Here is a 25,077-nt window from a genome sequence, read left to right as displayed (position 1 = left end):
AAAATTGCTACTGTCCTACAAAACTCTGCGCTTGGAGGCCCAACACGAGTCTACAAGAATAAAGTTGCGTAGTAGACATCACGTTACACAGATAGGTATTTCGCATCATGTATCATGCCCACATGCACACTAGCAAAAATGGGTCCGCGGAGCGTAAACATAGGCATATAGTTGAGGTTGGCTTAGCAATTCTTGCTTCTGCATCCATGCCACTTAAATTTTGGGATGAAGCGGTTCTTATAGCCATTCATCTTATCAATATGTGGCCTAGTCGTGTTATTTCTAATGAAACACCCATTGAACGTCTCTTGCATGTCACACCAGATTACACCACCCTTAGAGTATTTGGTTGTGCCTGTTGGCCCTATCTTCGTCTCTATAACACTCGAAAACTCATGTTTCATTCTAAGCAATGTGTCTTTCTTGGATATAGTGCTCAACACAAGGGTGTTAAGTGTCTCGATGTTTCTTCTACATATCATGTGATGTTGTTTTCAATGAAACACAATTCCCCTTTGCAAAGCTTCATCCCAACGCCGGCGCCCTCATTTGAAAAGAGATCCTTCTTTTTCCTTCCCATCTCTCCGACGTTGATCGTGTGGGTGATGATAATGTTGATGCTAACATATTGACTAATATATCTCCTATTATTGTACCCGAGTTTGATAATAAAGGAAGCAACCACACAGAAAATGGTGCATCAACTAGTGAAAATGCATCACACAATTCAGTTCAAGAGGTTTCTGTTGCAGAGACAGGATCTCCCTTGGGATCGGCACGTCTGACCGCCACAGACCTGACCGAACCCTCCTTGGGATCCGCGACCCGTTAGCTAGACAATGACCAACCGCCCTCCCCCGCTCCGCGCCTCTCCCCGTCCGCCACGCCGGCTTGCGACTGGGCCTGCCGAGCCAGGTGAGGCGGCCCAATCCACGCCTCTCAACTAGGCAACCGCGCGTTATGCGCCAGCCCCGCTTGTATACACTAGGCGGGCGCTGCGGCCCGTGCCTGCTGCGGGATCTTCTGCGGCGCTCTCTTCGTCTACACCCACCTCACCAGCCACAGAAGATCCGCGTGGTTTGAGCGGGCTCAATCTCTCGGGATCGGCTGGATCCTCTGCTCTGGCCGGTGCGCTAGCGCCAGGATCCTCTGTGCATGCGTCTTTGACGCCAACTCCACCGCGTACACGTCTCCAATCAGGAAAAAAATCAACCAGTGAATTATAAAGTTAAATACAAGCTGCTTCTGTTGCTTCCACAGGTGAACCTCGTACTGTTCATGAGGCCCTTGCCGATCCCAAGTGGAAACAGGCCATGGATGATGACTTTCACGCTCTCCAGAAAAATAAAACGTGGCACCTCGTTCCTTCATACCCTGGTAAAAATGTTATTGATTGCAAATGGGTGTTTCGCATCAAACGAAGGTCAGATGGCACTATCGATCGTTACAAAGCACGTCTTCTTGGAAAAGGGTTCAAGCAAAGGTATGGTTTGGATTATGAGGATACGTTCAGTCCTGTTGTTAAAGCTGCCACCATTCTTCTTGTTTTGTCCATAGGCTGGAGTCTTCGACAGCTATATGTGTAGAATGCGTCTCTTCATGGTGTTCTGGAAGAGGAAGTGTATATGAAGCAACCTCATGGGTTTGAGGACAAGAATAATCCCTTTCATATGTGCAGGTTTGATAAATCTCTCTATGGACTAAAGCAAGCTACTCGAGCGTGGTACTCTTGTTTGAACATGAAGTTGCAAGCCCTTGGTTTTGTTCCCTCCAAGTTTGTTACATCTTTGTTCATTTACAATAAGTCCAACACGATCATTTTTGTGCTTATTTATGTTGGTGATATCATTGTTACAAGTTCCTCTCCTGAAGCAGTCAAGGCTCTTTTGCAAGACTTGAACTCAGATTTTGCTCTTAAGGATCTAGGGGACTTGCACTTCTTCCTTGGGATTAAGGTCAAACGAAACAATGCAGGTGGTCTTCATCTTTCTCAAGAGAAATACGCAACTGATCTTTTGAGCAAGGCAGGGTTGCGAGGTTGTAAGCCCTCTCCAACACCACTCTCTAGCTCTGAATTTTTTTCTCTTGTAGAGGGTGACCCCTTGAGTCAAGAGGATGGCACCAAATACATAAGTTTGGTAGGAACACTCCAGTACTTGACACTTACCAGATATTTCCTTTGCAGTCAATAAAGTGTGTCAGTTTCTTCATACACCTACTACAGCTCATTTGACTGCTGCCAAACGCATACTGAGGTATATTAAGAATACTTTGAGTGTTGGCCTTACTTTCAGCAAGTCATCATCTACCCTTGTTAGTGCCTTCTCTGACTCTGACTGGGCAGGGTGCTTGGATGATAGAAGGTCAACAGGTGGCTTCACCATTTTCTTTGGGCCCAATTTGATCTCATGGTGTGCAAAGAAACAACCAACAATATCACGGTCAAGTACTAAGGCAGAATACAAAGCATTGGCAAATGCAACAGCAGAAATTATTTGGGTAAAGTCAATAGTCAAGGAACTTGGAATATGTTACACACCAACTCCTTGTCTTCGGTGTGACAATCTTGGTGCCACATATCTCTGTGCCAATCCTGTGTTTCATGCAAGTACTAAACACATTGAAATTGACTATCACTTTGTCAGAGAAAGAGTTTCTAGAAAAGAGTTGGAGATTCGGTTTGTATCCTCAAAAGAACAAGTTGCAGATGGCTTTACAAAAGCTTTGTCCACAAGACCGTTTGAAGAGTTTAAACATAATCTAGACTTGAGGAGTTTAGATTAAGGGAGGATGTTAAAGTATATGTTGGTTCGGTCATGAGGTGGACCGACCAGACTCTCCTTGATGTTCACGATAGGAATAGAGTTACTGGGGAGATCTTCTTGTTTAAATCTTTCCCAACCTCTTATCCTTTCTCCCTGTTAACCTCCCGTTGTAATCGTCTCTGGTTGTTGGGTTGTGCGCCACATCCTATAAACCCTACGAGGGACTCCTCGACAGATCAATATAAACCATGCGGGCTCCTTGTCTAGGGGTTGAGACGCTTTACCCATTGCTTAACAATGTTACATACAAAATACAGGTAGTACTTAATCACCTCTATCCTGGTTCAAGGGCGCCTTAAGCGTTGCGGGTGCGGGACCCATGAGTAATCAACATCTGAGTTATAATCCAAAACTTCTAGAATAATAACTGAAAAGCTAGTTTCTATCATACTGCTCTGGCACGGCGAGGAAGGGTTTGAACGTGAGGACAAGTCCAAGGAGCTCTATCATGTTCAGCAGAAAGAACACCATATGATCACCTGTATGAGACGAAAGTGGAGAAAAATTATACAGCAGTAAAAACCTCGCAAGATCTATCAAGTCTCAACTAGTTAAAATGTTAAAAATAATATCTAAAGCAGACCGAGGATCGAAGAATAGCTGCATTTGGCAATAAAATGTATGTTATGTGAAATTTCCTCAAAAAAGGATAACAATGTTTACCTGGAAGGATGAAAGTATGTTGGCGTTTCTGCGCCCATGAGAACCTGCATACATTAAAGACATGTGAACTTCTGAGCTTCAAATACATTCAGTTTAAATGTGGTTGCCAAAGTACTAGCAGTGTGAGCTAGTATTAAAGTTTAATTTGCCTTGTAACATATAAAATATTTTTTAGAAGCAATGAGGAACAAAGAATACTCACACAATGCCGGCGCCTGCAGGAGCAACTGCCTTGAAAAGGGACATTGCAGTCATGGCTAATCCATTGGCTGCTCCTCTTTGGTCCTGAGACTGTTAGTAATTGCATGGTCATTAGTGCGACAGATATCTAATATAAAATGCATTGAATCGAGATTAATCTATGGTTTCCATACCACAGCGTTGTTTTGAAGGATGAAGATGCTTGTAATGATGGTAGCCTGTTATAGTAATCATGAGGAACATTATTAACATGAGATAACTTTTAGTGACCGCCGGACAAATAATACACATTATCTGGTTTTCTCATCTTAAAATAAAAAATGTTACAAGCCACAAACATGTACTACTCGTAAGAGGCGACCAAGCACTAATGTAGAATTTTCACATTTATATAGTTGCCATCTACTCAGTCAATTCTGAAACTTAATGTAGTAATAAGGATTTTGAAGTGAGATAAAAGGAATACTCACAGAAATATTATTTTTTAAGACTGATGCAATAGTCAGAATGATTGATAATGCAGCTCCTGAGAGGTATGTCATATAGGGATAGGTGAATAGAATAGGTATGCACAGAGCCTGCAAGGTCAATCACAATAGTCAATATATGCAGTCAGAGGATAGGAGAACTTCAGCAATTAAACAATAGAAGTTTTTTACTCACGGCTGCGATTTGACAACATTTGATCGGTCCAAGAACTTTATTGATGCATGGGTATATGAACATTTGATACACAAGCAAACTGCCACCTGAAATGGACGTACGATACTGACAGTGTTGTTATCACAGAAGGCTGGCTCTACTGAAAAGGAAAGTTAATACCAAGGAATATGCTTGAGGAAAAGAACTTAAAGATAGATGCTACTAAGTGTGTACTATGTTAGTGAAATATGGTTGATAATGCATCCAATTTTAATGTACTTCGAGCCCCTTGCCACTGCGGCACTGCCACATCAGAGATTGTATGTTTTCGACGGCTCTTGGGTTGCTTCGTGTTCCATGTGATGTTTCACATCTCTCCTTTGTGATAGCAATGATTCTATTCAGATTGCCAACGATCCAGTTAAGCATGAGCTAGCCAAGCATATTGGCATGGAAGCATTGTTCATGCACTCTCACTGCCAACAGTCAACTATTCGTTTCATTGTTTGCAATATGTCCCAACCAACATAGATTCAACTGCCAGATTTCTTCACCAAGCCCCAAACTAGAGAACAATATCGGCTTCATATTCTCAAACTCAATGTTTCAGATCCACCTAGAGCTTGATGGGGGTGTTAAGAGTATTACTCTTGTATATCATGTATACGTTAGTTTTAGGCGCAGAGTAACCCATGAGGCCTATGATGTATCTATCTCTCTATCTCTCACTACAATAGAGAAAATCGATTTGTCCATTTCCTATTTTGTCTAACGGTTAAAGCTCACGTTGGGCCCAAATTATTATACTTTTAATTGAGTTGATTACTCTCGGCTGCTAGAACATTTGAACAAACGATGAGAAGATTCCATCATTAACACAGATGGAAATGGCTACCATTAGCAGACTTTTTTCGAAAAGGTGGTTGAACTCCTAGCCTCTGCATCAAGCAATGCACACAGCCATATTATTATAAGCGAGGTTGAACCTAAGATGGAAATGACTACCATTTGCAGACTTGAAAGGAAGAATTCCTAAATAAAGAGTTGACCATGTCCTAAATAAAGGTGAAAACTGAAAAGCAAAATAAAGATACGCGATTATTTTGTACTTTAGTTACTGAATATTAATATACACCACAGTGGAGTTCTTCCATACTGTTCCCATAAGAAAATAGATACTTGTCAAAGCACAAACAAAATAATACCTGTTATTCCGAGCGTTTGGCCCACATCTTGGGACGATAAACCTAGTCCACCATACTTCTTGTCACTTTCAGCCCATAGAGAGAACACCTGAAGTTGATTTCAAATACCATGGTTTCTCAAAAACAAGCTGGAGTTTATTTGAAATAGGTTGTGTAATAGCTATCAGAAAACTAGAAAAAAAAAACTGTGTTAGCAACCAAATATATGATGGTACGAGAAATCCAAGTCATATGTTAGCACAGAGGTTGAACAAGTAAAATACTCTAGAGCGCATGTATGAATTGGAGCAACTATACACTCAAATTCTCTCTTATGATTGTCCCAAGTAATTACCATCATCTACACTAACATTGAACTACTAATACATTCTTTCTGAAGTTACAAGTTACTTTGTGGTAAGCAAGTTTTTAATGTTAGGGCATCTCTAACTGTAAAAAACATTAATTTGCCGTTGCAAGTTGTATGTTTTATTGTACTTAAGATCATACCTATGGTGCATATTACACTCAAAAAATTGTGTTAAACATCAAATATCACGTCTCTTATAAAATTGTTCAAGGGCTCAGCTCAGTGTAAACCAAGAAAAAGTTAACATTTGACATTCACAGATATAGCTACCGTACACACATAGATATACTACAGAGAGCACATTGATTCTGCTCCTACTAATTATTCTCATTTTCTACCATTCACCACAAGTTTATTTAAAGCACAAAAGGTTGTATGCTTTTCTCTTGGAAAACTTCAATTCCATGAACTAAATAAATAGAAAATAATACCTCTGTATAAGCCATGTCATGATAGGAGAAGATACAATAAACAATTATGGAAGACATCAATGGCCAATTCTTGAATAAGCTCTTCTTGGTATCTACACTGTCACTTTCTTCGACCTTTTCTTGCGGATCAATCAGATGGGCCTCCAAAGCATCAACACTTTGTTTGCCATTTTCACTGGCCTTATGCTTGTGTAATGTTTCCTGAAATATGTCTCAAGATATATTACAACAAACGGGGGAATAATCAACATTAACTACAAAGAGCATCATCTTTTCTACAGTATATGGAAAGTTAAGGTTCCCTTGCGTATTATAATTTTTATGTGGTTTGTTCACAAGCAAGTGATCCTCACCAAAGATAATTTACTAAAGCGACGTTGAGTAGGCAGTGCACGATGTTGTTTTTGTGATCATGATGAAACAATATAACACCTATTCACAAATTGCCCTCTCGCGAAATTATTTTGGCGAACGATTCATATAGCCTTTAACATTATTCCTCCAGTTAGCATTGAATCGTTATTTGGGACGTGGTTAGCTGGAGTAGACCATATTACTGCGTCTCGTATTTGGATTGAAATATGGGCGCTTATTTGGGCTACATGGAACTGCAGGAACGTCATGATTTTTAACAGACAACACATCTTAAAGTTTCTGCAGGTCATTTTCAGGGCTACGGATCCGTACGTGGTCCTTACTCACACCTACAAACTCCAGGGAGCCTTCGGTTACTGGGTGCAACCAGTAGAAGATGGTAGCACGGGTTATATTCAACCGGCTTGGATGGGGGTCTCATAATAGGATAGGAGTTTAGGGATCTTGTCCTATTATACATACCGGTTGTGGTATTGAGTTCTATTTTTCTTTTTTGCTCCGCTTGCGAGCTGTAATGAATCTAAGACCTTGTGCTTTTTTGAGACTTTTAATAAGATGGTGCATGCATCGCTTAGATGCAGAGGCCGGGGGCAAGCCTCCTTTTCCAAAAAAAATATTTTTTCTACAGTATCATGTCAGATTCAATGTCCTGCCACTAGTTACTGAAAGGAAAGAACAGAAAAGAGTCGCGGACTTGGTTGTAGAACCACATTCAGAAAATGTTGAAGGTCAATTATATTATATATGGCCTTTGAACAAGACATTTGAAAATATTTGGTTCTGGGATTGCCAAGAAAAGTATGTGAAGAAGGTACAGCAAGACTTATAAATATAGAATATCTGTGTTCATGCCGACAATATAAGGTTTCCTGCAGGCCACATGAAGTGGCGAAAACATAGCAAATGTAATTACGAAGGTGCAATTAGACTGACTGCATAACCAAGGAAGCTAACACCATTTGAATATCACATACCGGCATCCATAGACAGCCTGTCAGAACAACGGCAGCAAAGACTGATGTGCATAAGCATGGTAAGAAGTACGGGAACCTGACAAGTTTCACCAAAAGTAAGTATCTGCAGAACAATTATCTAGGATAATCTAATTTAGCAACACAAAAGGATACCTTCCAAAGAGTGAGTCAGGCGAAAAGATATTTGGATATTTTTCTGCAGGCTGCCATAAAAACAACCAGGTTGGTATACTAATAGGATGACAGTTAAGTATATCATGAAGTTAAATTTTCTATTTCATACCAGTGCAAGGTAGCCTCCAAGAGCAGGACCAATGATGAGACCTATTGCCCATGATGTGCTAACCTGAATTGCAATAAAGTGACAGAAAAACTAAAAGTACTGAAAGTAGATATGTTATAACTTATAAGTGCATGGGTACACATGACTATCTTACAAGTGATAGTGCTAGAGCTTCATGTTCGGGTCGGCAAACTTCAATAGAATAAGCCTGCAAAAATCAGGCACAAATTCGTAAGGCATACACAATCTGACATAAAAAGTGTTTGAAATTCGACATACCTTTATGGGTCCGAGTAAGCCATTCAAAGCACCCATGAGAAACCTTGTAGCTATCGCCATCCAATAGGTGACACTAAGCCCAAACAAAGTATTAAATACTACCCTGAGATGTTAACAAGAATCAAGTTAGAGACCCAACTAATAAAATAGGAGTTGAAATAGAGGAGTAAATAAGAGGCTAAATGTTACAAACACGGAGAAAACGCTGAACAGAATAACTGGTTTTCTGCCAATACGGTCTGCTGCTATTCCCCAAATAGTTGCAGTCAAAAATCTTCCGAACATAAAAGAAGCGCCTGAAATTTTCCAATGAAAACAAAAACTGTCACATTTAGTAATCATGCAGTTTAATCATTGAATCATGCGGCTCAAGTAATTAATCATCCAATCAGAACTTGTTAAGAGAATTCACCTACAAACCCAGCATAGAACCCAATGTCTTCTGTTCTTTTTGCAACATGCAAGTCTCTTATCTGTAAAGAAGTAGGAGATAGTATGAAAAATATTATTATTTAGCAACAGATACATCAGAGATGGGTATATGCATGGATAAGAAAATATAAGTGAAACAAAGTGAAATGTTCAAAAAAAAAAAAGCAAGAGTGCTATTTCTTCCTAAACAGTGGCCATGTAAGTATCAAACCAAAACAAGTTGGATAATAATACATACCATGAAGTACAAGTAGGGGAACAGTGAAGATATTGGTAAAGCTGGAAAAGCCAGACGAAATATTAGAACCAGAAATTATGTCCACAAAGAACAGTACAATCACGTAGATGGTTACGTTTATTCCTTTTTTCCACAAAGGACATCTCATTCCCTATGATTTTTCTACCCTATGAACCAAAGAAAATTCATTGGAATGAGATGACATGTATTCAAATCCTATGAATAGACATAGGAAAGGAGATGTCCTTTGGTTCACATCATAGGATTTTCCATTGAGTCTAGGCTAATGTTTATTTTCCTACGAAATCTGAAGGACATGAAGAATTCCTCCATAGGTTATTCCTACATAAAAACCAAAGGACTCTAAAGAAATGTTTCCTATAAAAATCCTATCCTATGAAATTCCTACAAAATTCCTCCAAACCAAAGAAGGCCTAACTGAGTTAGTTCTGCAATGTTGACTTTGAACTACTACTTGATAGACATATTCCATGGTAGTCAATAAAATTCAGGTAAAAACAGTTAAGCAAAACCGAACCATTCCAGTAGTGTAAAAGACCTCATACAGTTTTTCATTATTATGGGCTTGTTTGGTTGGAGGCCTAGCAAAGATTTACCTGGCCTGAACGGTGCTTGAGAACAATCTGGATGTTTTTTTAACACAGTACAAACGCCAGAAATTCTGAAATAAATCCAGAAATAATGCGAGCACCAGGACTTAAACCCTGGTGGGCTAGGGATACCACTGCCCCTCTAACCATCCAACCACAGGTTGGTTCGTACTTCTTATTTGTTGTTGTCTGATAAAGTTACATGTAATCTTTTTTATAGACTGACAAAGCAATTAATTGCTAGCCAGGCTCAGGACATGTGTCAAACACACCAACTCGGGCTAGCCTGACCAAGCATCATTTTTCACTTTCCCAGGCTGAAGCCAGGCTCCTTTTTTACCCAGGCGTGGAGTCGTGGATTCCACCCAAACTAGCTCAACATATTTTCACATATAGGGAACAGGTGGTACTGACGAACTAGGGTATTCCTCCCGCGCCATTGTTGGCAAACAAGTATCCAACCAACCGATTCATCCTCACCATCCTCACTAACCACGCCAGGACCGAGATCAATGGCAGCCCAATGCCACCTTTATCCGCCCGGATTGTTCCTCAAGAACCGGACCCTACCGAACGGAATGGTAAAATGCGGAAGCGAAATGGACTTCACTCTGTTAACCACCCAGGTCCGTGGAATTTCCCCCTGCGTGCGCAGACATTGTCCATGAAGAGGACAAGGAGGAGGAAGGAAGCCAACGAATTAGTGAGCATCTGAAATCGACCGCGTCGTTCCAAGCGGAAACCTTCTAGGCGGCACTGCATCTTTGTTGGGATACCAAATATAGTGCCAACTCAAACCGCTGCCATGGAAGCCAACGCAGATGACATCAAAGTGAGAAACGCTGCCATGGCAGCCACTAGGACAAACCGTGAAGGGAGGTGCGTCATCTGAAGGCCGTCTCGGCTGGTTTAACCCATTAGGAAATACAGGGGTCCAACTGGGTCAACTACACCAAGACTCGGGCTAACACGTCATTTGCAACTACTTAAGGAGAAGAGGAGCGAACGGAAAAGGCACTAGTGGATCAGGCTTGGATTGCAACGGCTTTTCTCTTTTATTTTCCTTTCTCCTTCCGCTGCCATGGAAGCCAACGCAGATGACATCAAAGTGAGAAACGCTGCCATGGCAGCCACTAGGACAAACCGTGAAGGGAGGTGCGTCATCTGAAGGCCGTCTCGGCTGGTGCAACCCATTAGGAAATACAGGGGTCCAACTGGGTCAACTACACCAAGACTCGGGCTAACACGTCATTTGCAACTACTTAAGGAGAAGAGGAGCGAACGGAAAAGGCACTAGTGGATCAGGCTTGGATTGCAATGGCTTTTCTCTTTTATTTTCCTTTCTCCTTCCTCAAGAACTACCTACCAAATCATGTGATCCGTATGAACCGTAGGAAGTGTATCTATGAGTGAATAGATCAAGTGGTACATAACCTCGTGGTATCAGAGACCACTTACCACCCTTCCTCTCCTCCCTAGATCATCATGGACACCTAATGAGTCCAATTTATGTGATAATTTTGCTAGATATTTTGTGCCTACATGTAGGCTTTGTCAAATTTTACCGTGTTCACACACCTCTTTTTATTGATAATCTCTCAGGTAATGCTTTTTGTACCACTTAGCATAATATGGAGGAGATCCCCAAAAATGGTACTGAAATCACGTATTTAAAGTGATAATCACCTACCATAAATGAATCAAGTAAGGAGACCAAAGAAGGAGTAACCACTGCACCTCTAGAGCAAAGGACGGCGTTCCATGCGACGCACCTGCTCGCATGGGCGGTCGTATGAGGTGCCAGCGCCGCTGCCTGGTCGACTACTTCCACCCCATGAAATTGGATCAGGGATCAGACACCCAGAGAGAACAGAAACTTGTCCAGAAGGCAGAACCCTAGCCTCCGGAGATCATCCGGAGGAGGGATTGGCAAGGAGAAGAGGGTCATCTTCTCATCAAGCACAAGGGGACTACAACATCATCACCACTATCATCGTCATCAACATCATCACCACTGTCATTGCCATCATCATCCACATCCTTATGATTGTAACATCAGGAACCCTAGTGGATCATCCTGTGTGCTATTTGTATCATCAACCCATGTTTGTCATCACCTTTGTCATGATGTTTGTTGTCTCCATGTGTGGTTAGACCCCTAGTTCTCGGGGATCTGGATGAACCTTGGTATGTGTAGGATCTGAATCGTTATTTTGGATATGAGATCCTCTGTTGAATGCTTAGTTTAATAACTTCATTATTGTTGCGAAGGGGCCCCACTCGGCATTTTTGCCTTATGGCCACAAAGTATATCACTGTTGTTGTAAAGGGCTAGGATGTGAAGGTAATTCAAGGTGACAGTAAAAACCTTTGCTCCTAACCTTTGCAATTGACAAGGGAGTTACGGAGAACCCTTAGAGAGGTTATGTCCATAGGGTAAACCCTTAATTTATAATGAGTTGTAACCCTATGGGGGAGACTATGATGGTGGTGTATGTGGCATGAAGTCTACCTCGAGTAGAATGTGTTCTGTGGCCGGCTCCACCCAGCATAATCGTCAAGAGGCTGAAGTATCCATACTATACTATGCCCATGCATAGGTGCACTAGAAACATATCAATGGGGATTTCAGACTTCCTGGGAACACCGTACTCCTCTGTTGTTCCATCAGTCACTCTAGATACTGTTCTTTATTTACTTTTATGTTATTTACTTCAAAGTTTTTTCCACTACTCAATTACAATTTATTTCCTCCCTCACTTTGCTTGAATTCCACAATTATCTGCAGGCATAAAATACATAATTCACTACAAGAGTTAAAAGTTTGATTTCCGTGCTCCCTATGGGATCAATACTCTTACTTCGAAAAAGTTACAACTAAATCCTGTGCACTTGCAGGCCATCAACATCCGATGATGTGTCCACACCCACCAGATCCTCATCGGCACCATGGGTCCAGCTCTGAAGGTCTACCTCGGCAAGCTTCACTAGGATTCCAAGGAGGACACTACCAACATCATGAAGCAGCTCAATGCGCAAGCATCCCAACTCCGCAACCAGTCGTTGCAGATCGACGATCTGCATCACAAGAAGCTAGATCTGGAAGCTCGCTTCGCCAAGCTCGGGGTCATCGGTTGCTTTAGGCGACGACTCTAGGAGTGCCCCATCCTCGTTGAGTGGAATGACAACACCGCATCCGCCGCTCACCGTGCGGGAGGCATTCCACACATAAATCATCCACGATGAGAAACATCTCACCGGGGACTTCCGTTGGTGACCCCAGTGTCACCGACGGCACTCCCGGTCTTGGGTATGCATCCACAACCCATCTCTCCTCTGTTCTCGCCGCCATAGGCCAGCCACCACCCTCCATGAGCATCCCCGTCTTCACTGGTGATAACCCGCAGCTCTGGAAAACACTATCCAAATAATATTTCCAAATGTGTCGTCACCGGTGATAATCCACAACTCTGGAAAACACCATGCGAACAATATTTCCAAATGTTCATAGTGCACAAATCCTACTGGGTACCTATGGTTGTTCTGAATTTTTTTGAGCCTCCTGGTATCAGGCTTCAGTCTGTACAGAAACACATAGCCGATTTCATCGAGCCTTTCGAAACTCTGATGAACCACCTGATATCTTGTTCTAAGTGTACTCACCAATATATACTTTTTCCTCACTCGCTTTGTGGAGGGCCTTCAATCGGATATCCAGGCGGTGGTCTTGGTGCAACGGCCACCGAATCTTGACGCCGCATGCTCGATTTCCCTACTTCAGGAGGAAGTGGCCAATAACGAACCTGCGCATGCTATGTACCAAGCACATCATCTGCATTCAAGTGCGATGGCACGCAACAGTGTACCCTAGTTCTTTCCACAACTAACAACACCTGCACCGATTGTTGAAGACCGTCGTCGCACTAACGTCACTCGTGCTAGCACGGACAACGGCAACAAGATTGCATCTCTCGCAACTTCCATCAAGCCGACAAGATGGACATTGCAAGCAGCTCCTCCATGATGTCAACCGATCAAGTACCAAATGCGTGGTACCTCCGTGTTCTATACACGTTCAGCTCGGTGACATCCTCCGTCTTCTTGATCCAGCAAGACGGTGAGGTAGTAGATGAGTTCCGTCAGCACGACAGCGTGGTGACGGTGATGGTGAAGTAATCTCCGCAGGGCTTCGCCTAAGCATTATGAAAATATGACCGGGAGTGTAAACGGTGGAGGGGGCGCCGCACACGGCTAACAATTGATCTGGTGTTTACTAGGCGTCCCCCTCCCACATATATATAGGTGGGAGGAAGATTCCTTTCCCTTCCCCCTTTCCTTCTCCTCCTAGGCCGGCCCATATGGGGGGCGCACCAGCCCTTTGTGGCTGGTGTGTTTCCCCTCTTGGCCCATAAGGCCCATATCTTTTGCCGGGGGTGCCCGAAACCCCTTCCGGTGACCCGATAAGTACCTGGTACCCCTGAAACACTTCAGATGTTCGAATACCATCGTCCTATATATATCAATCTTTACCTCTTGACCATTTCGAGACTCCACGTCGTGTCTGTAATCTCATCCGGGACTCCGAACTGGTTTATGCCCACTTCTGAGCCCAGGCTCAACTGCACCCGCGCTGGCAAAAAAATTCAAAACAAATACTAAAAAAATCCAATTTTTTTGGGTGACAGATAATTTGATGCGTGAGGTTCGCTTCAATTTTTAAATCATTTGGATATCTGAGCAGCTCTCCGCAAAAAAGGCCAATTCGAGGTCTGTAAAAATGTTAACTATTCACGCACTGTTCTGACCCGATTTGTCTTTTTTACTCAGAGCAGCTCAGATATCCAAATGATCTAAAAATTAGAGCGAACCTCATGCATCAAATTATCTATCACACAAAAAAAAATTGGAATTATTTGAACTTGTTTTGATTTTTTTCTAACCGGATACAGATGAGTCTGAGCACCGAAATGGGCACTTACAATCTTCTTCCTTCATGTCTCATCTCAAGATTCTCTTTATACGGTAAGCTCTACCGCCATTATCAGGACCGGTCGCGAACGCGAGATCTGCGCAGGGGCCTGCAACCACGTTATGATCGGATGGGCGGAGTGACATCGTGCACTAAAGATATCTTTATTCACGTACGTGTCGAACAAAACCCGTTTCTTTTTATGTATGAGAGAAGTTATTCACAGTCGGTGAAAGGAGAAGAAATGGAGTATATACGAAAGACGATTTAGGGCTCAAGTCACGAAAGCACAACATCATCTTCAACCAAACCCCACAACCATCTTCGTGTGTCCGAGCGGGTAACCGGGCAATACCCGGACAAAAAAAAAACTCCAATGATGCTTCCGGTACCTAGTCCATTTGTTCCGACTGCCCAGCAGCCCCCAAAGCCGGTCTATATGCGGGCCAGAATTGGGGCCGTCTAGACCCGTCTGCCACATCGAACGCAACACACCAGAAACACTCCAAATCCTTTCGAATCGACCCTTGGCCCCTTGCCCTAGGCATGCTCTCTTTCTTTCTGTTATGGTTGTGTCCATGCCGCGCCCTCCCCATCTTGCCCCCACCTGGAGCGTCGTGGTCCAGGCGGACAAATGAGAAGGGGGAAATGAGGGGACGTTGTTGCTCGGGCGAACAAATGAGGCTCGGTCATCTTCTGTCCGTGAACACGTCCAAAAATATCCGCAAACATATCGAGAGCCCAATTAGCCACTACAACTAGAGATGCTCTAATTGCCAAAATGCGTTTTTTAATAATATACACGGTTCACAATAGAATTTCTTCTGTTCATATTGCTCGTTTTGGTGTTGCATCCTACCGTGTCTTGCACGGTCGCACGTGCGTTTGGAACCTGTAAAACTGCTGCTTTTGCCGCTGTGCGGCTTAAAGAAATGTTCAGATGGGTTGTTTTTCCTCGGCAATCTTTTAAAATGTCCCAGGGATTTTTTTTTTGATTGGTGTCATTGTAGTGCTCATCTACTAAAAATATAATAAAGTTGGAAGAGTGCTGCAATGACTTGAAAGCACCATAGCGATAGAATATGTTCTCGATAGACTTGATAAAGATATCTTATGATGCAAATGGCACCCTTTAGATGCTATTCTGTGCTGTCATTGCATAACTGGGTAACCAAAAGGTTAAAAGAAAAATAAAGAATTGTATTGATATTGATTTTTTTCCTGATAAATGTCGATTTTATTAACTTCGGAAATGTTAACGCACACACGTGTGGGCGTTTGTATCTCGCCCACACGCGTGAATCCGCGTCCGTTTGTGAGCGCACGAATCTTGGCATGTTTATAGTGCCACGTAGGACTGCCTGGTGTGTGGACGTTTAGCCGGTCGCCCACACGGCCGTTTCACCACACAGGAGGGGCTGGTGTGTGGGCGTTCAGCAGTTCGCCCATACGCCACTTTGCACGCACACACAAGGGCTAGTGTGTGGGCATTTGACATCTTGCCCACACGCCCTTCTCCTCTCCCACACCCAAACTGCTAGTTGCCATGTGTTTTTGCACTACACATGACAACTGCCCCTAGTGTGCTTTTATAAGCAGGTGGCAACTCTCTTTTTTTACCCGAGTTTGCCATGTGTTTTGCAGGGTACACGACAACTGCCTAGTGTGCACGTAAGCAGATGGCAACTCTCTTTTACCGAGTTGCCATATGTTTTTGCATGGTACATGGCAACTGCCCTAACGTGCACGTAAGCAGATGGTAACTCTTTCTTTTTACATGGCAACTGCCCTAGCATGCTTGTGAGCACATGGCAACTCTCTCAACTGCCTAGTGTTAGTATGTGACAACTCCTAAAGTTATGAAATCATGGCAACTACATTAGATCAGACCATACATGGCAACTGCAGTTGAGCAACCATGGCAACTGCAGTTGTCCGACATGGCAACCGTAGTTCAGCGACATGGCAACTGCAATTAAACGAACATGGACGAGGGTCTGGACCATGGCAACTGCGGGCGCGCGGTGACCGTCACGCGTGGCGTGCGGGACCAGGAGGCACGAGGCCTGACATACGGGCGTGTGGGCGTTATCAACTTCGCCCACACACACGCGTGTGAGAGGGATCGGGAGGGAAAAAAGAGGCGTGTGGGCGCTAATTGTTTTGCCCACATGAAGGTGTGTGGGCTGTTCCTCTTATACACCACACAAAATGTGTGGGCGGACTCCCTAACGCCCACACGTGTGGCACTTATCGGCGTCCATTAACTTTCATATTCTGAATCCCAAGTAGAAGCAGCTAGGTTCACCAACCTACTGTTGTATAATACTCAATCTGTTTAGAAATATAAGATGTTTTAATATTTTCATGAATCAAATGTACATAGTCACGTTTTAATGTGTTTATTTATTCATTTTAATCCAAAAGAAGTTTATATTAAAATATCTAAAATATCTTATACTGTTAATAAGGGTATGGGCTACCAGTTCATGTATATGCAGCCGCGCGCGATAGATTAATGGATGAATGCTGGATATATTTCGGAATCAAATCAATCAAATAATCAGAAGAGGTACTTTGCATCAATGAATCAAGGTGCAGACGGGGATCTAAACTAGCGATGTTGATTGATGGAGTCGTAGTAGTAGCACTCACCGGTGCTTAGGGTGATGACCCATACGTACAGGAAGCTGCTGTAGGGGATGTCCGGGTTCTCGGCCTTCCTCCGGTCAATCGCGCACCCGGGGCACCCCTCCACGTACAACACGCCGCCGGCCCTCTTCTCCAGCAACGGCACCGACGACTCTGCTGCCGCCTCATGCTGTCGCAGCTCATCGTGATATTGCTCCTCCATATTCACGATGCTCACTGGCCGCCGTGTAGTGATGCAAGGGCAATGGCTACCTACCAGCTGCCTCTCCTAGGGGCCGGCGGGGGACTAGTTCTCTCGTCGCAGTGCTGGGAACCCAACACTGGTTTCTTATATAAACTGCACGTGCTCGGGGTGGGTGGGAAAGAGGTTGGTTGATGTTTGTTTTTTGGGGGATTTCCTTTCTAGGTTAAAGAAGGTTGATTGACGTTTCCATAACTAGCGTGACATCATTTCCAAAAATCTTTGAACAATCATGGGGGAGAGTCCACCCATGAATGCATTACTCAAAAGGACCACGAGTGGCGAGATTAAAAGGTTGTGTAGTGCTTGGAGAGAGGTATTGGTGTTATGACAAGGCGTCCACCTTCTGATGTTTTACCCTAAGGCGATCAGTTCAGAGAGTGAAGTTGGAAATAACGTTCCTAATGATTACAATGAGTGCGTAGAACTGGTTCTAAAAACGTGGGTGTTGGCGGGATCAAGGTGGGGGGTTCTCTATTGTCCTTCCCAGGGAAGCCATCTTATGAGCATAATTGGTTTGCTACCAATATTTAGCTAGCCAAATGTTGGCATTGCCAAATAATGGAAATACTATGACTTGTAAATATTGGCAACTTTATGTGAGTTGGACAAGGCAACTTGGTAACTAACCAATTAGTAGCCAATATTTGGCACAATGTCAAATATTGGGATGCCAATTTTTGACACCAAACCAATTATGCTTGACGCGTCATGGGACCAACTCTGCGGGCCCGGAGGGGGTCTCGAGGGAGGGGGTGTGTGTCTTCAGGCCACACCCTCTTCTTGGGGAAGGGTCTCCTCCCCACCTCTGCACGTCCAATCACCCCCGAGGACCAAAAGTTGACATGACTAGAAAAGGCCATACCGTGGCATGGGCAACGTTTGGATGTATGTTAGAAGTCCTTTGTGAGAGGACGCGAGGAGTACGGTCTCGAAAGGGCCAGGTGACCCCGTGGCTGCCTATGTCACGGCATGGTGGGCCTAGCCCAAATATATAAGAGACCGAGAGAGGCTCTTGCAAGGGGAGGAGATTTATTCGACATATACAAAGAACACTGAGGTAGGAGTAGGGTGTTACACCGTCACCGGTGGCCTAAACTCATCGGGGGATGATAACCCACAAGTATAGGGGATCAATTGTAGCCTCTTTCAATAAGTAGGAGTGTCGAACCCAACAAGGAGCTAAAGGTAGAACAAATATTCCCTCAAGTTCTATCGACACTAGTGCAGAACCGGGCAATAGCACCGGTTCGTAAGGCCCTTTAGTGCCGGTTTCGTAACCGGCGCTAAAGTGTAGGCACTAAAGCCCCCCCCCCCTTAGTACCGGTTCATCACGAACCGGTGCTAAAGGGCAACCACGTGGCACGAGCCAGCTTCGGGGGTAGGGAGCCCTTTAGTACCGGTTGGTGTCACCAACCGGTATTAAAAGGTTGGGGCGGTTTTGGGTTTATGATTTCCTTTTCATTTAATTTTGTGTTTTCCATTTAATTCTTTTTCGTTTGCTGGTATTTTACGATACTACATATTGTACACGTTATGCATATATATAAATAGAATTTCTAGTAGAACCGGTCATAATATATATATATATATAGTATATATATAGTGGCATTAGCCTTCTATATATACAATTTCTCCTAATATATATACAATTTCTCTTAATTGGTGCCTTCGGAGCCAGTGACATTAGCCTAATTGGTGCATTCGGAGCACGATAACAATTAAAAGTGGTTCATGGGGGCGGTAGCGGGTAATAGTATTCTCCTTTGGGATCTATGACCTGGTCGAGCAAAAATCCCGCTATTTCCTCTTGAATTGCTTGTATGCGCTCCTCTGTTAGGAGCTTCTCCGGCACCTCTTTGAACTGTTAAGAAGGAGATCAATATGCATGTGTATTAGTTGTGTGACTAGATATCGATAATGGTGTAAAAATTATGAATAGTGTTCTGACAAACGTACCCACTCCTGTCTTTGAGATTTGCTCCTTTCGGACGCCATCATGCGAATGTTCTCGCAAACGTAGTATGCACACAGATTATTCTCCGGCGCCTGCTTCAGGGCCTTTACGAGAATGGAATTTGATCAGATAATAATTAATCAAGCATGATAATTAAAGAGATGGCAGCTAGCTAGCACTACTTAATTACTTACCTGGGGTCGATACCATTTCAGATTTTGGTTCCATGGGCCTGGAGTGGCCCTAATGAACTTTGCCCAAGCCCTGCCCGCCGACAAAGAAAATGAATAAATGAGTTATTAAATAGTTGTTATCAGGAAATAACGAACTAATTAAATAGGCCAAGATATAGTTAATAATGATTGAAATTACCTGTTGACTATCCCCTTCACGATGGTGTAGTCACTTGCTTTCTTAAGTAGTGAGTCTAGTATTTCAACTGTTCCTTCATCAACTTTAATGATTAACAAGATCCAGTGAAATCTGCATGCACACACGTTTGCATGTCTTAATTAAGCGGGCATATGTAAGCAAAAACATGTAGCTAGCTAGTAGGCAAAAACAGAATTTGTAGTACAAGACAGTGTGACTCACTCGAAGTTGTAAGTAAGTAGTATATCTTCATTGTATTTGAGGCGCTTGAAGAACTCTAGCATGCTTTCCTCTACACTTTTTTCGTAATATGGATCTAATTTCCATGTGTATTCATTAATGGTATTTGGGTCAATGAACCCAATGCCATAGCGTCCACCTTTTTTCATTTCATAAATCTTCATCCTGCATAATACCACAGAAAAGAATATAGTGAGGATAATTACAGGTAATGATTGATCAAAATGATCACTACAGCTAGCTTGAGAGTTAAATTACAGAAAGAAATCACTTACAGACAATAGCAACTGACGATAGATTTGTCGAGTGCGTCTTGATTGTATAGCTGAAACAGTTCTGAATACTCAACGGCTAGAGCTTTCTCATGGTAGTAATGCTCCTCCTTGACATTCACCATGAGGGACTCTCGATTGGAAATCTTGGTAATGTCCATGTACCATCGATGCAATTCATACATTCTCGTTGGGAGGTTCTTGACCTCGTCTGGCTTGACCAAACGTTGGCCCCGGACATATTTCCGTTTTATTTCCTCCTCTCTAGTCGGAGACATGGGCTCGATATCGAGGAGTTGTCCAACAGTGATCCCGATCGCTTTAGCCTGCGAAATATGCTCCTCAGTTATTACCACATCGCCCACCCCGGGAACGTTAACGGTTTGCCCACAATAATATTGGGCGCGCCTACTCTCATGTGTTGTTGGCACAACAAGCGGGGGGATTGATTGCGCCGCCTGTTCTCCCAGCTGGGGAACGGTTTTACCGCTCCTTTTGCCAGCTGATTTGCTCGAGCTCGAGCTCGCCTCTTTTCTGTAGATATGCTCGATTTAACTTCTTGATGTGGCGCTCATAGTCTGTGTCAACAGGCTTGGGAGCTGGTGCTCTAGACATACGAATGAAGTGGTCAATCTTTTCCACAGGCACTTTCTCCCTTGGCGGCGATGGCGGTTTCGGTGCAAAATGGGCTTCCACCTCGGCCTTCAATATGGCTACGTTTTCCTCCTCGGACTTGTCATAAGGCCTCTGCGGAAGAGGCGCGAGGCTTGGACCATATTGAAATCGCTTGCCTCCGCCTGTACCTCCAGTACTACCTCGACTTGTACCGCTACGCACCATAGTTGAGGCGGCTCTCTTCCGTGATTGCTGAGGTGGCGAAGACGATTGATGTGGCTGAGTTGGAGGAGGAGGAGTGGCCTAAAGCTGTGCCGGACTTGGAGGAGGAGTGGCCTGAAGCTGTGCTGTACTTGGAGGAGGAGTGGCCTGACGCGTTGGTGGACTTGGAGGAGCGGGAGTCTGTTGACTCGGTGGCGGACTTCGACGAGGAGTCAGATGACGAGGTGTCGGTGGCCTTCGAAAGATGATGCAATCCTTTCTCCATAGGATGATACGATGGTTGGCCTCTCCCAGTGTGTGCTCATCGTCACCTCCAAGAATGTCAAGCTCTAGCCCCGAATATTGCTCCACCACCTCATCAACCAAGACACGAGCATAGCCCGCTGGAATCGGGTTGCAATGGAAGGTTGCCTCGGGGGGATTTGTAAAAGCAAGGGCGTCCGCCACCTTCATGGATATGTTCTTCATTTTGAAGTGTAGCTCGCAGTTAGTGTTCTCCATGATGTCATCCACTTGGTAGCTATCCAGCAATGCGTCACCCGGGGCGGAACCCACACTGCTTTTCGGCATGGATGGGACGGTGCTATCCAATGGTGGATCATCCGCTAGCTGCTGAGACCCCCTTTGCTGGCTAAGTGAGTCGATCTGCTCCTGCTGCCGCTGGAATTTGACTGCCAAGTCCGCGTGCGTTGATTCTAGGCCTTGAAGCCGTTCATAGTCTAGCTTCCTCTGCTCCTCCTCCATCTTCCTCTTCTTCTCCTCCGCAATCTTATTTCTCGCACGGGTTCTGTAGTTGGCGTTCCAGTCCAAAAACCCCTCATACCACGGCATAGCGCCCATGCCTTGTGTTCTTCCCGAGTGTTCAGGATTTCCCAGGGCACGCGTAAGCTCGTCGTTCTCTCTGTTGGGCTCAAACACCCCCGATCGAGCCTCTTCTATTGCAACAAGTAGCTTATCTTCGGCTCCGTCCAGACATGCCTTCTTCGAAACTTTGCCTGTCTTCGGGTCCAACTCCCCCCCATGCGCATAGAACCAAGTCCTGCACCTGGGGGGCCAGCTCAATGTTTCTGGAGTGACACGTGCATCCAACATCTCTTTCTCAGACTTATCCCACTTAGTCATTCCCACCGCATAGCCACCTGGCCCCAGCTTATGGAATTTATCCTTTTTTGCGGCATTGGCCTTGTTTATTCTCGACCGTTCCTTAGATAATTCCGAATCCTTGAATTTCACGAAATCGTCCCAATGAGCACTTTGCTTCTCCAGTGTTCCCTCGAATACTGGAGTCTTCCTTCCTCCCTTGACGTACTTGGCCCATTCACGAATCTTGTGGTTCTTGAATGCAACCGCCACCTTCCTAAGAGCAGCGTCCTTGACTTTCTCCACATCTGCATCTGTGAAATGATCTGGTAGGGTGAAATGTTCCATGAGCGTTTCCCAAAGCAGAAGTTTTTGTCTGTCGTCGACAAAAGTAACTCCTGGACGTGGCTTTGCTGGCTCTCTCCATTCTTGTAGGGAGATCGGGAGTTGGTCCTTCACAAGAACTCTGCACTGACGAATGAACTTGTCCGCAATCTTCTTAGGCGCTAATGGTTCGCCATTAGGTTTGATGGCCTCGATATTGTACTTTATGCCCTCCTTCAACTTTTTTTTCGGGCCTCGTTTCCTGTTGCCTGAAGATTCGCTCGATCCGGATGGCTGAAAGAAGAATGATTGATTTGTTAATATATCTTCAAGTCATTTAAAACATGTGATGATCACCAGATGCCTGCTTATATAAATATATATACCTCGCCGGTCTTTGTTGTTTCAAGATCAACATTTTCTTCGTCATGTTCATAGTTCATGACTTCATCAATTCGGTCGTCGCGATCGAATATCATATCACCCTCCCCGGTGTTGTTTAGATATTCGGAGCCGTCATAATCTTCTTCATTCTGATCATCATCTGGCCCGCGAGGATTGCGTATGATATTGAACAGGGCCTCTTCTCCCTCTCTGCCGGTATTGTCCGCCATAGGTTTTGTTTAACTAATCCAAAAGAAATATATTCAAATTACAATGCATGGATGCAATCAATTAATAAGGAAAAACTGAATCAATCATAGTACATAATAAGCATCATCGAATATAATCTCGAATACGTCGTCTCGAATAATAGATATAATCTCGAATACATCGTCTCGAATAATAGATATAATCTCGAATACATCGTCTCGAATAATAGATATAATATCGAATACATCACTAGCTAGCTAGCTAGCTAGCAAGCTAGCTAGCAAGCTAATAAAGATCGAATACTACAGAGTAATCTAGGCCACTCGCGGTTCCTGAGGTGCGGGCGGTGGACACCCAAAGAGAAGGAACCATCACTGGATCATAGCTCGGGTGATCTCCCAAAAGAACCTACCAGGTATTGGAGAACCTGACGTCCATAGCAGCCATGTAGCGATGGACGTGCTCATCCTCCTCCCTGACACGGCGACGTACCACCTCCGGCGGGGCCGGCTCCCTCCGCACCGAAAGTGGCCCACGCGAACGCCACCAAAGGAGATGAGGGTCAACGACGGGACCCGGAGCCGGGTTCCTCACCAAGCGTCGCGCCCCTGAAGGTAGCACCTCCCAGTGCCAGCCCGGCGGAGCCCAGTCCCGGACATGGGTCCTCTGAAGCAGGACGTCGTCGCGAATGGGTCGACGGCGAGTATGCGGGCCGGGCATCGTCGACAACAAATACTATATGCCGCAAAAGTAAAGTAACATTTTTAAATGATGGATTGTGATTTCATATATGCAAATTCTAAATTTTATAACTAAAACTAACATTTCTAATATTTCTATAACTAAAAAACATTTCTATATAACTAACATTTCTAATATTTCTATATAACTAACATTTCTATATAACTAACATTTCTATAACTAAAACTAACATTTATAATAATTCTATAACTAAAAAACAGAAAGATTGCTAACAATTCTATAACAATGTGTGTGTATGTGTGGTTGGCGGCCGGGGCAGGAGCTCACCGGCGAGGCGCGATGATGGTGGGCGGCGATGGGGACGGGGACGGAGACGGAGACGGGGCGACGATGACGGGGACGGGGACGGGCCGAGAGGGGACGACGTACGGGAGGACGGGCCGGGCGGGGACGACGGGAGGATGGGCCGGGGCGCGGCGACGGGGCGTGGCGCGGCGATGGGGACAACGGGGACGGCGACGGCGACGGGGGCGACGACGAGGGGCGGCGGCGACGGGGCAGAGGAGAAAGAAGCAGGGAGAGATGAGAAACCAACAATTTTTTTGAAGTGTTTTCTTATATAGAACCCACCTTTAGTACCGGTTGGAGCCACCAACCGGTACTAAAGGTTTGTTTTGGCCAGGCGAAGCGGCGGGAACCGCACCCCCTTTAGTACCGGGTCATGGCACCAACTGGTACTAAAGGCCCCCTTTAGTATCGGTTGGAGTCACGACCCGGTACTAAAGGGTGTGCGCTGCCAGGCGAGGGGCGCAAAAGTTTAGTCCCACCTCGCTAGCCGAGGGGCACTCGCACCTGCTTATAAGCCCCGCCTTCGCTGCTGTCTCGAGCTCCTCTCTTAAGCAGGCCTTCTGGGCCTACCTCTTCTGCGATGCCCTGTTGGGCCTACGGGGCTAGCGGGCCTGCATCCTGGCCCAGCTAGAATTCGGGTTTCTAGTCGTATGCAGGCCGCTGTGGCCCAGTAGGTGGGCTTTTTTTTCTTATTTTTTTGCTTTATTTATTTTTGTTTTATTTATTTTAGAGTTGTTTTTTGATGTATTTAGAGTTTGTTTGCGAATATTTTTGCTTTAGGTACAAAAAATTACAAACTTTCTGTTAGTACCGGAAGTTTACAAATTTGAATAGTTTAAATTTTGAATTATTTGAAATTTGTGTGAATCACTAGTTTGTGAATAACTTAACTTTGAAAATAGATTTTTCAGTGATTCTTTTTTCTTATGTTTAATATTAGTGTGTTTTATCATAATATTCAATTTGGTAATGCTTAGGTTA

The 25,077-nt window shown here is 44.3% G+C and overlaps 1 protein-coding gene across 2 annotated transcripts; it reads right to left on the bottom strand.

Annotated features, from left to right (window-relative positions):
* Positions 1-3,007: 3,007 nt before the first annotated feature.
* On the bottom strand, positions 3,008-17,444 carry LOC125550752 (protein ZINC INDUCED FACILITATOR-LIKE 1). 2 transcript variants are annotated; one of them, XM_087517843.1, is made up of 18 exons: positions 17,133-17,444; positions 8,898-8,938; positions 8,640-8,700; positions 8,421-8,523; positions 8,228-8,330; positions 8,103-8,156; positions 7,949-8,011; positions 7,819-7,868; positions 7,666-7,741; positions 7,507-7,560; positions 6,317-6,517; positions 5,537-5,624; positions 4,353-4,438; positions 4,160-4,267; positions 3,863-3,907; positions 3,691-3,779; positions 3,489-3,532; positions 3,008-3,304 (listed from the first exon to the last, which is right to left on the bottom strand). In XM_087517843.1, the coding sequence occupies exons 1-18, from the start codon at positions 17,329-17,331 to the stop codon at positions 3,201-3,203; spliced, it is 1,569 nt and encodes a 522-aa protein (XP_087373969.1). In that variant the 5' UTR covers positions 17,332-17,444; the 3' UTR covers positions 3,008-3,200. The 2 variants fall into 2 exon arrangements, with proteins under 2 accessions (XP_087373969.1, XP_048569791.2); XM_048713834.2 differs by lacking the exon at positions 7,507-7,560.
* Between the last annotated feature and the right edge of the window lie 7,633 nt (positions 17,445-25,077).

Source organism: Triticum urartu, chromosome 4A (genome assembly GCF_056163025.1).
Source record: "Triticum urartu cultivar PI428250 chromosome 4A, HENAU_Tu73, whole genome shotgun sequence".
Classification (NCBI taxonomy): Eukaryota; Viridiplantae; Streptophyta; class Magnoliopsida; order Poales; family Poaceae; genus Triticum; species Triticum urartu.
The sequence above is the reverse complement of the archived record's forward strand: the minus strand, read 5'-3'. Positions and strand labels throughout refer to the sequence as shown.

Excerpts from the sequence above, each read along its gene's own strand:
- LOC125550752 (XM_087517843.1), bottom strand. The coding sequence starts at position 17,331 with ATGGAGGAGCAATATCACGATGAGCTGCGACAGCATGAGGCGGCAGCA. Across the intron at positions 8,701-8,897 it reads TCCCCTACTTGTACTTCATG|ATAAGAGACTTGCATGTTGC; the intron begins GTATGTATTATT and ends ACTTCTTTACAG. Across the intron at positions 3,533-3,690 it reads CCTGCAGGCGCCGGCATTGT|GTTCTCATGGGCGCAGAAAC; the intron begins GTGAGTATTCTT and ends TAATGTATGCAG.